The sequence below is a fragment of the Bos mutus genome, chromosome 19, assembly GCF_027580195.1.
Source record: "Bos mutus isolate GX-2022 chromosome 19, NWIPB_WYAK_1.1, whole genome shotgun sequence".
Classification (NCBI taxonomy): Eukaryota; Metazoa; Chordata; class Mammalia; order Artiodactyla; family Bovidae; genus Bos; species Bos mutus.
In genome coordinates, this window is record NC_091635.1 from 14,425,695 (window position 1) to 14,441,187 (window position 15,493).

At 52.5% G+C, this 15,493-nt stretch overlaps 3 protein-coding genes across 3 annotated transcripts; all 3 read right to left on the reverse strand.

Moving 5' to 3' along the window:
• Positions 1-767: 767 nt before the first annotated feature.
• Positions 768-1,503, reverse strand: RNF227 (ring finger protein 227). Its single transcript, XM_070389428.1, has 2 exons — positions 954-1,503; positions 768-855 (listed from the first exon to the last, which is right to left on the reverse strand). The coding sequence occupies exons 1-2, from the start codon at positions 1,447-1,449 to the stop codon at positions 800-802; spliced, it is 552 nt and encodes a 183-aa protein (XP_070245529.1). The 5' UTR covers positions 1,450-1,503; the 3' UTR covers positions 768-799.
• A 4,773-nt stretch (positions 1,504-6,276) lies between these two features.
• Positions 6,277-13,116, reverse strand: KCNAB3 (potassium voltage-gated channel subfamily A regulatory beta subunit 3). Its single transcript, XM_005894810.3, has 14 exons — positions 12,480-13,116; positions 11,119-11,162; positions 10,979-11,016; positions 10,655-10,734; positions 9,470-9,514; positions 9,332-9,376; positions 9,068-9,111; positions 8,792-8,878; positions 8,440-8,525; positions 8,174-8,294; positions 7,995-8,089; positions 7,797-7,917; positions 7,537-7,625; positions 6,277-7,284 (listed from the first exon to the last, which is right to left on the reverse strand). The coding sequence occupies exons 1-14, from the start codon at positions 12,719-12,721 to the stop codon at positions 7,207-7,209; spliced, it is 1,215 nt and encodes a 404-aa protein (XP_005894872.1). The 5' UTR covers positions 12,722-13,116; the 3' UTR covers positions 6,277-7,206.
• An 829-nt stretch (positions 13,117-13,945) lies between these two features.
• Positions 13,946-15,458, reverse strand: TRAPPC1 (trafficking protein particle complex subunit 1). The gene is made up of 4 exons (XM_070389434.1): positions 15,241-15,458; positions 15,019-15,089; positions 14,569-14,707; positions 13,946-14,324 (listed from the first exon to the last, which is right to left on the reverse strand). The coding sequence occupies exons 1-4, from the start codon at positions 15,337-15,339 to the stop codon at positions 14,196-14,198; spliced, it is 438 nt and encodes a 145-aa protein (XP_070245535.1). The 5' UTR covers positions 15,340-15,458; the 3' UTR covers positions 13,946-14,195.
• Positions 15,459-15,493: the final 35 nt, after the last annotated feature.

Consider the following 15,493-nt stretch of genomic DNA (forward strand, 5'->3'; position numbering starts at 1 on the left):
GGACACAAGTTTAAAACTATTATGAGCATTTTTCGGTAGTGACTCTTTCCTTGGGATTGTAAAGATAACACAGATAGTATCAAAGGTTTACAATTCAATGTCTTTGCCAAATGGCACTCGCTTCTCTCCTTGATAAGCACTAATGAGCTGACTCAGATAAATGCCCTTTGGACCTTCTCATGCCTGCCCTAACTGGTTAAAGGGAGATTCTGAAATGAAGCAAGGCTCCTAATCTCATAGGTAGGGATGCATCTTGATAATTTTAGAAACAGTTCTGGGGATGGGGAAACAGTAGGCATACCAGTGGAGGAGGGTAGGGTGGATACAGTGTATTTTTCTCACTTCTCTTAAGTGCTAGAGAAGTGAGATTAACACGACATGAAAATCGGCCTCTTCTCTCCCGTTCCATCTTTAAAATCATTGACACAGAATTGCTAAAATGGGACCTGTTGCTCCCACACACCAGAGCTGCCCTGGAGAAAAGCCAAAGTCACAGCTAGGGAAACAGTCTGTTCTTCCCCGAGAACGGAGACTGTTTCCATCATCCCTAAGCCACTCCATCCTAAATACGCAAGGCTGGCACAGTCAGTAGACGGGGGCGATTCGCCTAGGAGCCTCTGCAGCGCAGTATTAACACCTCCCAGGGTGTTCCCTCCTGCCCTTGGGTCACCTCCCTCATCCATGCCAATCCAGGATGTGACGGGTGGTAGTCTTGGCATCAGACTACCATCAGTACTACAGCGCGCCCCCGAGAACGCAGCTCCCACCTTTCTTCTGCCGTAGCTTCAGAGTTCCCCGGTCACGGCGTGTAGCGGGTCATGTGGGCCAAGTCCTTGACCTCTGGACAGTACAGCACTGGGGGAAAGGAGGAGGGTTAAGGTCAGTGGAAAGACGCTGCCGAACCCGGCGTTCCCTGGTGCTCTCCCTCCACGGCCTCTCGGGTGGCCCCTCACCGTTGCTAGGCAGCGGGCGCCGCCACCCGCGCACGGGCACCAGCACCCGGGCCCAGAGCCGTCGGAGCGCGCGCCACCCTGCGCTCCTAGGCCCCGCCCCTTTCTCGCTCTCCTTTTCCTCGTCATCGGTCTCTCGGTTCGCGTGGCCACCCGCCTCATCAGATTCGCGCCTGACTTTTGCCTCCAAGCGCGACCGTAAGTCCGGGTCGACAGAAATCTCCGCGACTCCGCCGCGCGGGAGCCGGGTGGGCGCGCGACAGAAAGGGCACGTGATGAGGCGGCGCAGGCGCACCGCGCGCGCCACCGCCCCGCCACCGTCGCCGCGCGCCGCCAGCTCGCGCAGGCACGCGGTGCAGAGCGTGTGGCCGCAGCGGGCGCGCGCCGTCCCGGGCAGGCGGCGGGGCGCGCGGTCCCCGAGGTTGAAAGGCCGGTAGCAGATGTTGCAGTCCAGCTCGCCGCGCTCTGGAAGAGACGGTATCCTCACCAGGAGCTGCATCTTGCCCGCCGCGGACTCGAGGGCGTCACTCACGAGACCAGCTCTGTGGACACACCTAGCGGGCCCGTCCTGGGGCCCGCCCCGCGGCCTCTCGCCTCTTTTAAATAATGAGACCCCGCCCCTTCGCGACGTCACGTCGCAGTCAGGCTCCTCCCCGTGGTAGCACGAGCTTGGGTGGTGGAGGTGCGAGGTCCGGAATGCATGCCTCGGCGAAGCTGGGGCAGGGAGGCCGCCTAGGTGGTGCCTGGACTGGGGACGGGGAGGTGCGGCACCTCCAACTCTAGGCACGCCTTCCTTAATGCCCCCACGCAGCGCCAGCGCTCCTTAATTGTACTGTGTGCAACCTCCCAGTTACTGAGCCTGAGCCCTCAATCACTGCACGGGTTTCTCAGGCTCTTTCACAACATACTTCCTAAGCCAGTGACACTGCCCGTTCTGCCCAATCTTTAGAAGGTCCCCGGGCGTTTGAGCAGACGCTGCGCTCCATTGCCCTTATATTCAACCTCCCTCTGTTCTTGTAAGGCTGGCTTCCCAAATTTTATTCTCCTCAAACTGTTGAACTCCCAGCCGACATCTCAACCTAAGGAAGGCCCTAGATACCAGGCCCAGGAATGCTGGGAATCTTCTCCTTCCTGAGTAGCTAGGCCTGGACACCCACACACCATGATGGCTCCAGCAAAGCAACCCAGCCTAAGCTCTGACTCAGGGGTCCGACTTCCGCCACGGGTAAACAGGACATAGTATTCACAGCCCACATTCCCTCTTGGTGCCGCACCCACCCCCAGCTCCCGCCTCACCTGCCTCTCCTGGACCCACAGTCTAGGCACTGTTGTGGAGGTTCATAGGACAGGGCCTAAACCCAGTCTACCAGTTGTGACACTTTGAGCAAGTTACCTAACTCCGCTGGGCCTTGGCTTTCTCATCTATAAAATATGGATGATAATAGGATTGAATCAGCTTACATATGTAAGGTGCTTAGAATGATGCCTGGCACTCAGTAAACACATATTAGCTGCTATTATTATTTTACGCCCTCTCCTATATTGTGTTCACTTTAACTTTCTGGCACCCAACATATTCTTTTCTTTTCCTTTTTTTTTTTTTGGGTAACCGTGGGGCATTCAGGATTTTAGAGTCCTCAACCAGGGATAGAATCCTCACCCCATTCAGTGGAAGTGCACAGCTTAACCACTGATGGTCCAGGCACAATATTCTCAACCCCTATTTCTTTTGGTGAACACAAGATGGGATTCTCCACACTCATGGCATTTACTGGCTGTAACAGGCAATATAAAACTGGTTTTTAAAAACTAGATTCTTTAAACCTTAGAGAGTAATCTTTTGTGAGAAGATATATCACTATTTTTAATTATTTTATATCTTTTCAGAACTAAGTATTATTGTCTTATGATTACTTGGAGGAAGCTATTTATTCCAATGATGCTGTCATAACTCACATTTGGGGGGAACTTCTCTTTGTAATGGTGCTTAGAGATCTCACATCTTTTAATATCTTTGGTTGGTGATTAAGTCTTTTAAGGTAAATTTGACTATATAAATGCTCCTAAAGTGGTAGCCAAAGCCTTCTAGCTCTAGACCTGGACTATCCAGTCACCTGCTCAGCTTCCTTTCTTGTTTATCAAGAATCCAAAATGATGATCTCCCCACCTAAAGCAGCATCTCTTCCAATTTTCTTATCTCTTTACCCAATACCAGAAACCTAGGTGTCAAACCTAGATCCCTTCCTTGAGTTCACGTTCCTTTACCTCCCTTATCACTAGGCCTGGTACATTTTGCCTCCTAAAACTAATTCATCTGCTTTTCTCTACCTCCAGTATACCACCCTGGTTCAAGCTGCCATTATCTCTTCTGTAAACAGAAGCCTCTTCACCAGTCTGTCCACAGTTATTCTGGCCTTCTGCAGACTTCTCTCCACACTGCTTACAGCGATCTTTCCAAAACTCAAGCCTAATTATGTCCTACCATATATCCCTTCCATTCCTGTTAAAATCTGCCTGCAATGCAGGAGACCCAGGTTCGATTCCTGGGTCGGGAAGATCCCTGGAGAAGGAAATAGCAACCCCCTCCAATATTCTTGCCTCCCATGGGAGAATCCCATGGACAGAAGAGCCTGGCAGGCTACAGTTCATGGGGTCATAAAAGTCAGACACAACTTAGCGACTAAACCACCACCACCACATATCCCTTCCATTCCTGTTAAAAACAAAAACTTTTACAGCAGGTGGTCCAGTGGCTAAGACTCTGAGCTCCCAGTGCACAGGGCCTGGGTTCAATCCGTGGTCAGGGAATTAGACCCCACAGGCCATAACTAAAGAAAGATCTTTGTGCAACTAAAGCTCACGCATGCCTCAACTAAGACCTGGTGCAGCCAAATAAATATATAAACATTCTTTAAACAACAAACTTTTAATGGAGTCATGGTTTAATACCCCCAAATTCCTAAGATATGTGACTTTGCTGCTTCTCCCATCAAGAATTGGGATCTGTTTCCTCTCCCTTGAACCTGGGTTCACCTCATGACTTGCTTTGACTAATAAAATGTGGCAAGAATGATGATGTGTGAGTTCTGGAGCATCATTCCTTCAGAGGCCTTATGGCTTCTGCCTTTGGAACACTGCCCTGAGACCACCATGTAAGGAAGTTTGCTGGTGGATGAAGCCACTTGGAGAAGGGAGGAGCCCCAGTCAACAGCCAGCACTAACGGCCAGGTGTACCAGTGAGGTCACTGGATTTTCCTGTTCAGCTGCTCTATGGGCTGAATGCAGCCACGTGAACGAGCCCAGGTGAAAACAGCAGAAGACACTCCCAGCCAATCCACAGAATCATGGAGTAAAAATAGTTTTAAAATGTTTCTTTAAGCCACTAAATTTGGGGGGTGATCTGTTGTGTATCAAGATAACGGATTTTTGAGGGTTTCCTGCTGTCCTTAGGATAAAGATAATATGCTGAAGTCCCTACAAGGCCAAACATGCTCTGAAACCACCAAGTCTCACATTCTGCTTGCCTTTCTTCTTTAGACATTCAGCCTTTGGAGACCTCTGACTTGTCTGTTTGTTTCCCCCACAAGGTTTTCCCGTGTGCTGTTCCCCTAACCTTGCTTTCACCTTAGCAACACCCACTCATCCTTCAGCTCTCTTTGCAGCCTCACCATGTCAGATACTCACTGTACACTCTGGTAACACCAGTGCTTTCCTCTGGACTTCGGACAACCTAAGTTTGTGTGTGTGTTTGGGGGTTACTTTGCCTTCCCCATCTGTAAACTCCACAAAGGTTGCTGAGCCAGGTTTTGTTCACCACTGTGTCCCTGTGCTGTACCACAGTAGGGCCCAATAGGTAAGTTCTCACTCAGTTAATGAATGAGGTGAATGATAAATATGGTATGTGAGGGAATTCGCCAGCGGTCCAGTGGTTAGGACTTGGCGCTTTCACTGCCCAGGGGGGCCCCAGTCAGGGAACTAAAATCCCACACGAGGAGCAGCATGGCCTATATAACAAGGTGTGACAATAAAGGAAGCTTTCTTACAAGGGGTTTATAACTGCCTCTGAAGGTAATTTTAAGAGGACTTTTAAAAAATGTTTTGAGCAATGAAAGAGGCATTAAATGAAGGAGGTTCATGACCCTCCAAGGTAACTATTTAAGGAGAGTACCATTTTGAATTTATAAATTCTCCTATGTTCGTTACAGAATAACTAAGCTTAGTTTAGTCATACATTTTACCTCTTTGTTTCCTCCACAGTCTTCCCAAATGAGTGGGAGATGATAGTGGATGTAAGTGTTCATTAGTTGATCCGGTTGGTTGCTAATCCAGTAAATGGCATGCTGCTGACTTCTCTCTTCTGGAAATTGGTTTTACTCTGCTCTCCCAGCTTCAGGATCAAGGAAGGGTGAGGATGGGAAGAAGGGAGATGGTAAGGTTATATTTTAAGGAAGGCAGAGCTCATCCTCCCCTGCCTTGTGATCAGTAAAGGTTGTAACTTTCCACCCACTTTCTGTCCCAGGGAAATCAGAGTTCTTTAGGGAATAAGGGTAAGTATCTGACATAATCCCATTTGATTCTGCTTTTCTGCCACTCTCACACCTGATCTTTCGCTTGTTTTCTTTTTATAACAGCTCTATTCTCTCCCTGTATCATTTCAACCATAGACCAGTTTTCATTTTACCTCTCCTTCCCCAAGTCCTCCATCTGAGAACAGTGCCTCCCACTCAGCTACAAGAAAACCACCCAGACAGTGTTTTGGATAGTGTGGGTATCAGGCTTCCTAGGTGGCACCAGTGGTAAAGAACCTGCCTGCCAATGTAGGAGACGTAAGAAACATGGGTTCGATCCCTGGGTCAGGAAGAACCCCTGGAGGAGGAAATGGCAATCCACTTCATTATTTTGCCTCGAAAACCCCATGGACAGAGGAGCCTGGCAGGCTATGGTCCAGAGGGTTCCAAAGAGTCGGCCATGGCTCAATCAACTTGGCATGCATTGGGTATCAGGAAAGAGGGAAATAAGACACTTGGCTAATATAACTTTTCAAAACAAAACAAGAGTAAGAGTGTCAGAGGGAGGAGCAACACAGCTATGAAGCCAGACCTCTGGGTTCCAAGGCATGTGGTGACTGAAAGAAGAAAACCTGGTCTTTGATGAGATCAGTGACTAGGAGCAAGATGCCTGGCTCACTAAGGTACATGAGCAGTGGAGAGGAAGAGTCCTGGAGTTTTCTACTGGCAGGGGGCTAGGGGGTCAAACAGGTGAGACTGAGAGCCTAACGCTCAACCCCCAGCAATTTCAGACGCAGTAAGTAATGATCAAGCTGAGATTTTATTTACAGTTCCCTGGGAAGTCTTGCACAAGAGAGGCCATCATTATTGCTTTAAGATTATTGCCAGGAGGAAGACTACAGTCCTCCCCTGCCAGGTAGGAAGTCCTGCTCAAGGCTCAAAAGTTTATCTCCAGACCTTTTATGTTAGCCCCATTTCCCTGCCGTGACTAAAGGCTGTCACTGTTTTCTGCGAAGTGAGGCCCAGTGTGCTTTCCAAGGTCTTCCCTGGCCACTTCCGCCAGGACACTCTATACACTGACCATCAAATTTCCCTCACTGATGCTTTGCTACTGCACTCCCCAGTCTACCCCTCTCCGCAAGAACAAAGCATCAATACGAATTCTAGTTTTATGCCTTTCTCCACGTCCTGGCTGAGGCAGGGTCCCGGTTTCCCAAAAGTCATCATTTACTTCCTGCCAGGACCAGCCTGGCTTCCTTTGTAACGAATTTAAGAGTCCCATTTCCTTTTTTCCAGGTGACACCACAACTCACTTCTTATTAGAACTCACAACTCCTTGATGACATTTCAAGGGCCACTTTCGAGGTACTCTGCATAGGTCTTGTATATGCCTTTTTGTTTTTCCCTGGACCTTGGCGATTACGGGAAGAGAAAAGGAGCGAGACCAAGTAGCAGAGAGGGGACGGCCCAGTAGCTCATGCCCAGGATTAGCAGGAAGGCCTAGGTGGACGTAGCAGGGGGCGGCGGACTACTTTCCCTCTCAAGCCCCACTGCGGGAGGATATGGCTTTGTTCATGCTATCGCTACTCAAAGCTGGAACTCGTTAGTGGGCGGGGTCGCCCTGTCTCTGCCGCTGCGTGGAGGGATCCGGAGCGGGAGGGAGGCAGAGGCGGAGACGCGTTTCTGTGAGTGCAGTGGAACCGGATCCGGTTTCGGGTTCGGGTTCGGGTTCCTGCGTCCCAGGTGGACTATTTCTTGGGATGAGGCTTGTTGCCCAGGAGCCCGTCTATCTCTATCACCGTCTGCGGGGTCAGCTGACTCAGCACCTGGAATTGAATGGGGTGATCGAGAGAATGGTACATGCAGGGTCCTTGAAAGAGGGCAGGAGGTTCGAGGACCCGGGGAGCCTCACAGCGCGGCGAAGTCACAGCTGTGCTTCTGCTTTACCTTCTCGCCCTTGGACCACTCATTTGCAAAGTGAGGTGACTCACCTCAGGCCCATTCTGGGTTGGACATCAAGGTCTTGACTGCTGGGGAAGGGGACAGAGATGAGCTCTGGCTCTGAGTCCCTCGCTCACCTGCAGGGCGCCCAGATGCTCCACCAGCTGCTCCGCACTGGACACCCCCAGCAAGACCGAGCTGACCCCTTCACTGCGGAGACACCACGCTGGGCCCGAGAAGGAAAAAGAGAGAGAGAACTGGTGGGAAACAGTGAACACCCAGACTTCAGAGGGGTCTCTGAGGAAGAAGGACCGCCCAGGAACAAACCAGTCTGTGGTTTGGTAGCTCTTAGGCGGAGACAAGGACCCTGCAGGGTCCAGGGCTGGCAGTGTCTCACCAATAGCAAGCTGCGCCACAGTGCAGCCCAGCTGGTGAGCGATGGGGAGGAGGTCCATGACTTTGGCTTGTTGTTTCTTGCCATCCTCACTTTGCACTTTGTCTTTGTGCCACTGGTAGCCCTGGAGGCCAAGGAGATTCATCAAAAGACCACTTCTCACTCAGTCCACTCCTGCCATCCCAAGCCCCCAGATCTCACCTTGATGGTGACCCTGCAGGTATCTGGGACTCGCCCATCATACTTGCTAGTGATGAGGCCACAAGCCAGAGGGGACCAGGTGACTGAGCCAACACCTAAGACGGAGAGGACCGGATGTGGGAAGGGGATCTCAGTGATGGTGAGGCCGAGGGAAAGGCAGGGATGAGGGGACTGCGAACCAATCTTGTGGTAGAGCTCTGGCAGCTGCATCTCCACCTTCTCTCTCTGAAACAGATGGTGCTCAGCTTGTTCACACACTGGAGGGATCAGATTGAACTGTCTGGCCATGGAGTAGGCCTCCTGGGTTGGGGCGGGGAAGAGATAGGGGTCAGAGCACTCCTTCCATTGTCTTCCACTCCCCCTCCTCCAGCAGAGTGGGGTTGGGAGTGGCCATGTGAAAGGTGGTAACAAGTTGTGAGACGGGGGCGGTAGGTGGCACACTCACCATGATTTCTGCAGCCCCCCATCGGGATGTCCCCCAGTATAGGGCCAGGCCCTGGTTGATGACGTAGGTCATGGCTCGTACAATCTCTAGGCACATAGGAGAAGGAAAGCTTCACTCTCAGACCCCTGGCCTCCTGAGTTCCAGATCTGCAGACCTCCACCTGCCCCACCAAGACCCCACTCATCCCTGTGAGAGGTTGGCATCTGCTCTGCACTTCCCTCCCTGTCCAAGTCCTGGGGTCTGAGCCTCCACTGTAGAACTTGGGAGACCTCCTGAGCAGAGCCTGGCTTCTGCTGAAGGTTTAAGAAGTGCTCTGTTTTGAAGGGCTGTCAAGGTTGGGGTGCTGCTTTACCCTCCATGGGACTGTTGGGATCTGAACGATTGGCAAAGACGATGTCCACATATCCCAACTGGAGGCGTTCCAGGGATCCTCGCAAGCCTGGGGTAAGCACAGGGAAAGGAAGGTAAGCTCTCCAGCTTTAGCTGCCTAAGAATTCAGACCTTACCCCTCTGCCATGGACACCTAAATCCCAGCTTCCCTATTCAGAGCCTCAGACTTATAGCTTCAGAGAATATTCCCAACTTCTCTAGCTTCCGTCCTCAGCCAGCTCAGGTTCCCAGTCCTCACCTTCAATGATGTGTTTGCGGCTCAAGCCTCGCTCGGTTTCTGCCCTGTAGGAAAACATAAGTCAAAGATGAGGTGCGTCAAAGATAAGAGACCATGGCTGGCCTGGAGCCATGAGGAACCGAGGTGGTAGCGGTCCTCACAGGGAGGAGGCAGACCTGGGGGAGCAGGTGCATGGTCTGCTTTCCTCACCCCATCCCATGCACCTTCACACAGTCTGCAGATCTTCTCCCTAACTATAGTGACTATAGTGAGGCAGCCACTTACTGTCCTCCCCAAAAAATCTTGGTGGTGATGACATAGCTTGATCTCCTGGAGAAAAAGAGAAATGGGAGACCCAGCCAGAAAAGGATGTGGGGATGATCATGTCCCCAGCAACTCCCCACACCCCCAAACATGTCTTACCTCCATCCTTTGCTCTTAAGGATGTTTCCTAGGGTTCTTTCAGCCCTGGAAGGAAAACAAGGCAGAAGTACTGACTCCTCCAAGATGGATCAGTTTCTTTCCTTCCTCCCACCTTTCCCTTCAACTAATTTCTCCCTTGTAAAATGGAACATAAATGAGAAGTCCATTGGGCCATCAGTCCCACTCTAAACTAAATAAAAGGGGCTCCTGGAAGTAGGGTTACAGTCGTACATTTTCATTCATTCATTCAACAAATATCAGTTGTGCAACAGTGAACCTCTATTCTGGGTGCTGAAGGGATAGAATAGGATGAGAGAAGAGGGACCAACTACAGTGATGCTGGGGAGGATACTGTCTCATCTGTTTCCAACGATCTGTGTTGCCTTCTCCCTTCTTTTAGTCTCTGCAAAGTCCCACCCAGGTCTTCTCCCGCATTGCAGGCGGATCCTTCACCAACTGAACCACCAGGGAAGCCCAAGAATACTGGAGTGGTTAGCCTATCCCTTCTCCAGGGTATCTTCCTGACCTAGGAATCAAATTGGGGTCTCTTGCACTGCAGCTAGATTCTTTACCAGCTGAGCTACCAGGGAAGCCCGTGTAGGTACTTAGGTGACATGAGAAAGGACAAGTTCTATGGAGGGAGAACCCTCCTCGTTGAGCAGCAAATATGGCCTTGTAAACCAGTAATTGATGAACCGTGTGTCAGAGGGCAGTGTAAAGTGCTTTGGGAGCTGAGGAGGGTAGTGACCAACTTTGGTGAGTTGGGCAAAGGGTTCTTGGGAAAGCTGACATCTGGGACAAGTCTTAATGATAAGCAGAAGAGTTTGCCAGAAGAGACGGGGTAGGTCATCCAAAGTTTTTATTATTCCCAGTGTGAAGCCATATGTGCTGTGGTTATGGTATGTTTGAAAATTTAGCTTTGTCATCCTCACATAGTTGCACATAACTGATGTCCAAGAAATATTTGGTTTTATTTTGACTGCACAGTATGCCCTGTTGCCCTCAAAACTAGAGGGAGACAGATGTTGGGACTATAGTTCCCAACATGCTTTGGGGGCCCATTGGCTGAAAGGCTGGAACTTAGTGATGCTTTAATTCCCAGAGTTCTTTAGGGGGGAAACCAAAAAGCCCTGATGTTCTCTCAGCCTTCCAAGTATAACTTAGCTCTTTCACCCCAGTCCTTACTTTCCTGCGGCATACACTTCGGCGGTATCAAACAGGTTTACACCGTGCTCATAGGCTACTGTCAGCACATCCTCTGCTGTCTAGGATGGTGAGAGAAAGAGTTGGAGATCAACCACCAGCCTCAGTTACCTTCCTCACTGCACTCTAACCCATCACACCTCAACCTTGGTTATCACATTCACTTCCCTTTCCCCGTTCTCCAGCCTCAAGTCCACCATTCTCCATGCTTGTTGTCCAAACCCCTAGCCAAGTCCGTTTTCCCCCCTTTTGGGTTCCCTTATACCCCCTCCCTCTGCTTCTAGGTCCCATCACTTATATCAGTACCTCATCTGAGATCTGAGAACCAAATGTGACCCAGGTACCTGCAAGAGAGAAGCCAGGCAAATGAGACCAGGGTAGGGGGAGGCGGGCAGCCATGAAAGAATGCCTGCCCCTTCCCTTAATTCCTCTTCTTTCTAACTCACCTAGGCCAAGGCAGGATACCCGAAGACCAGACTTTCCTAGGTTCCTGCAGGACACAGAAGCAGCAGGAAGGGGTGGAGCCTCCATTAGGGACATAGATTATCAGCCTCCAGCTCCTCTCATTCCAGACTGAGATGCCCTCAGGGTGTCTCAGTCCAAAGAAACTAGACTCAGTGGGCCCACTGAATCGGGCAGTGCCACGGCCATAGAATAAGTGAACAAATAAGAAGTGTTCCTCTGGAGCCATGGTCCAGTGCCTCTGTTCCCTCCTATCACACTGAAGATGTGCTGCCTGCTTAACGCTGCTTCTGGTGTGTCCTGGGTTCGTTTGAGTCATCTCTGGGATGTGTGGAGTTGGGGTAGAGGGTGGCTGGGAGGAATAGTACTGGCTAATGGTGATGAGTTTGTGAAAACAGATTCTCAATAGAGTGCTGTGCTAGAGGGCAGATACTGGGGTGGAAGGGGGTAAACCAAGTCAAGTTCAGGCATTCAGGCAGGCAAGGTCCTTGAATAGGCTAGGCAGACCGGCCTCCAACAAAGGCAGGTAGGACACCTGGGTGGGGAGTTTGAGAGGAAAGACCAGTTCTCCCCCTTCTTTCTACTTGCTCTGCTCCTGTTGGCTTGTGAAGTCTGTCTTCAAACCAGAGAGCCCCCTCCTCCCCGCCCCCCCATCCAGGTACTCCACTAAGCTTCCCAATCAGGGCTGCCATATGGAAGGGATCAAATTCCTCAAGTGACAAAGCCACTTCAGATCAGTGACCTCCACTCACTCCTGAGCAGGAGCCCCTCCCTTCTCCCCTACTGGTAGTCCTGAGAGCTCAGCGGTTCTCGGAGATCAAGTCGTTTACATTTCATTCCACCTTCCCCACCTGGTTCCTGGCCCTCGGCATGGGCTTGAGAGATGTGGTGCATCCTTTGGAGGGCCCCACTTCCCTCCCCACCAAGAAAGGGTGCAGGAGACCTTGGGGTATGTGGGGCGATATCTGGGTCAGGCACCCTGAGCAGGCCAGAGTGAGAAGCCGTTTCCTTCCCCTCTCTTCCCAGGACACGACCCAAGGACACTCCATCCGAGCTGGGTGGGGTGGTGTGCAGCCTGGAGATCTGCGTTTCCCTGGCCTTCCTGGGGGTAAAGAGGAGCATCCCTTGGGTCTGACAGGCCTGGTCAACCTCAGTAAACTTGATTTTCTACTAGGCAGGGGAATGGACAGAGAGCAAAAAATAAATAAATAAAGGACCGTGTAAGGGAGTGCCAGCGATGGGAAGAAGAGATGGAAGTTTGAGGGGGGTCCTGGCAGCATCTTAGGAAGCCTCAGGGGTCAGGAAAGGGAAGCAGATGTGGCGGGCGGCCAGGCCACCCCCATACCTGTATTTCATGCCAGTGCCTCGGCCGGTGCTCTCTCGGAGGGCCCCAGCGGGCGCTGGGGGTCGGGGGACCACGGCGGCCCGGGCCTTGGGGCCCGACCCTCCTCCCCCTGGAGGGTTCCCATGCCCCCCGCCGACCAGCCCGCCGTTACCGCCCCCGGGGCCCGGCCGGGGTCCACACAGACGGTCCTCACTGCTCCGGCTGCGAAGGTTCTGTTCAGTACATGCGATAGACACCTGCATGCCTGCCGGCCAAGGCGGGGAAGGGGGCTCCGAGGGGCGGGAGGAAGAGGGAACCGGGAAGCTCGAGGGGAGACACCCGAGGGGGTAGTGGCGCGAGCCCTGGGAGAGCGGGAAGGCTGAGGAGGTTGCGGCGGGAGCCGCCAGGCAGGATCGGGCCCGCGCGGGCGGGCTGCTGGAGGTCGCGGGGTTTGCGGCGGAGAGGAGAAACGCGGGGGGTGCCACGAGTGGAGCGATTAGGATTCGGGGACACTGGCACGGAGAGGAGAGGGAGAGATGGACGAAGGTGAAGGTCGAGGGCGATTCTCGGAGGGTAGGAACTTAGGGACAAGGAGGGGGCGGAAGAAAGATGCCACCTCTGCCCAAAACGCAGCGGGACCCGCTAGGCTCCCAGCCGCGTCGCCAGCCTGCCCAGCTAATCAACATGCAGACACCGCCCCCTCATCTACATAAAGCCGCCCGCCTCCCAGACCAAACCTGCAGCTTATCTGCATAAACCCCACCTTCCGGAGTGCTGCAGCTTGAGTGTTTCGTGGGCTCATAGCAACCAGAGAGCAGCACCCGGAGGGTGGTTCTATTCTCTGGACCTCGAGGCCGATCTGTCTTCCACCATCCCAGTGGTTTTCAATCCAGGAGCTATTTTGTCCCGTGGGGGACATTTGGCAAGGTCTGGAGACATTTTTTTTTTTTTTGCCTTGATGCATGTTGCACCTCAGTTCCCTGACTGGGGATTGAACCCATACCCCCTGCATCGGAAGCATGTAGTCTTAACCACTGGACCACCAGGGAAATCCCTGGAGACATTTTTTGACTGTCACGACCTGGGGGGACATTTGGCAAGGTCTGGAGACATTTTCTGACTGTCACGACTTGGACGCGGGCATGCTACCAGCATTTAGTGAGTGGCAGCACAGGAAATGTCAATCCACTCTGGTATTCTTGCCTGAGAAATCCCATGGAGGGGCTTGGTGGGCTACAGTCCATGGGGTTGCAAAGAGTCAGACAAGACTGAGCAACTAACACTTTCACAGGCAGAACAGAGTACCGGACAGCCCTCCCCCCTCTCCCCCCAATCAAGGTATTACCCAGCCCCAAACATCAGTCGTGTTGTTGTTAACAAACCCATGGAAAAAGCCTCTTTTTTGGCTCAGAGGATGCAGACACCCTGGTTCACGCCTCCATGAGAGGGGCAGGCCCCGGTAAACCACTCAAACTGACATGCTGAGGTCCCAGAGGGTGATAAAAAGTTTATTCTGTACTTCTCACAGAGTCAGGTAGGGGATCAAACTGTAGAGAGGACCTGGTTTGGAGGTGTAGGGACTCCAGTAGGCTGCCTTCCTGTGAAGGGCTTTAGGCTGTTCCCCTAGGAGGGCTACCGAGGGGCTTGATGAGGCTGGGGGACTGGGGTGGTAGGGCAGGTTAGGTTGGGCCCCAGGCAGACAGCGATTCTTCTGAGGGGTGAGGTAGAGTGCTTCCTTCAGCCAGCCCGGGCGGAGAAGAAGGGCAGAGAGCGGACGTAGGAGTCCAGTCGGGAGCGGAAGAGCTCACTTTGCACAGTCTGGCCAAGCGGGCACAGGGGATTCTTCACCACCAGCTCCACATACAGCTGTGAAGAGGGAGGGTGTTAGAGCCAGGCTTTGAACACGTCTTTTCAACCTCACAGGTGTGTGAATGCACAGGGATCAAGGGCTGGGAGGCGAACCCTTTGAGGAGAAACTGGAGGTGGGAGTGTATAAAGACACAAAGGTCCCGAGAAAACCCAGGGTGTAGGGCAGGGATGGAGTCTTGGGGCTCTGAGTGATCATGGCTGTTGAGGCTTTGGGAGCAGGGTCCAAGGGACTGGCACTGACCGCACTGTAGATGTGGTGCAGCACATCTCGGATGGGCCCCACGCCCAAGTCTGTATTCATGACAACCTTGATCCCAGTGGGCGTCTCGTAGTAATGGAGTTTGTAACGGCTAGTTTGGAAGGCCAGGAAGCCGTCCTTCCTGCAGGGATGGGGAGGAATGTTAAGGAATGGGAGCGGAATCTCTCCCAAAGAGATACTTCTGATCCCCTCTAGATAGACTCCCTCTTAGACACCTCGCAGCTTCACTTTTCACTGTAGCCCCCATGCCCAACCTCTGTAACCTTCTCTTCCCCACGGCCGCTTCTGCCAGCTCCTGAATTCTCGCTCCTGACTCAGCCTTTCTCTCTGTCTCCTTACCCTCTCTGGGGACAAAAGCCCCTCCCACTCCAGAAAGTACCCCCTCCCCATCTGTTCCCTCCTTCCCTCAACAACCCCTCCGACTCCGCGTACATGTCTAGCGGGGACATCTTGCTGACAAAAGAGCGGATAGAGAAGAGCATCCCGTACATCAGCTTGTACTCCTGGAAGGAGAGGGGCAGAATTAGCTCTCTGTTGTAAAGGAGACGGGGTAGGGGTGGGAATGAGCCAGGGTTTGGAGAAAAGGGGCTGGACTGGGACTATGTGCATTTGGAGATGTGAGGTCACCCAAGTGGCGCGGGGCCCTCTCGTCACCTCCTCCTTAGGGATCCCTGCTTGCTTCTTGCGGTGCCACTCGCTGTAATGCAGACACACTCCATTTCGGTCAAACAGGTACAGGTTGTGGACAGTCATCTGCAAGGCAGAGAATGTGAGCCTCTCTCCGGGACCGCCCACACCCCGTCGGCTCCAGTTCTCAGTCACGGATCCCTCCAACCAGACGGCGGTCCCCTCCCCCGGACTCACCGGAACTGCTCCGAGTGCCCGTCACTCGACACTTCCGGTTTTC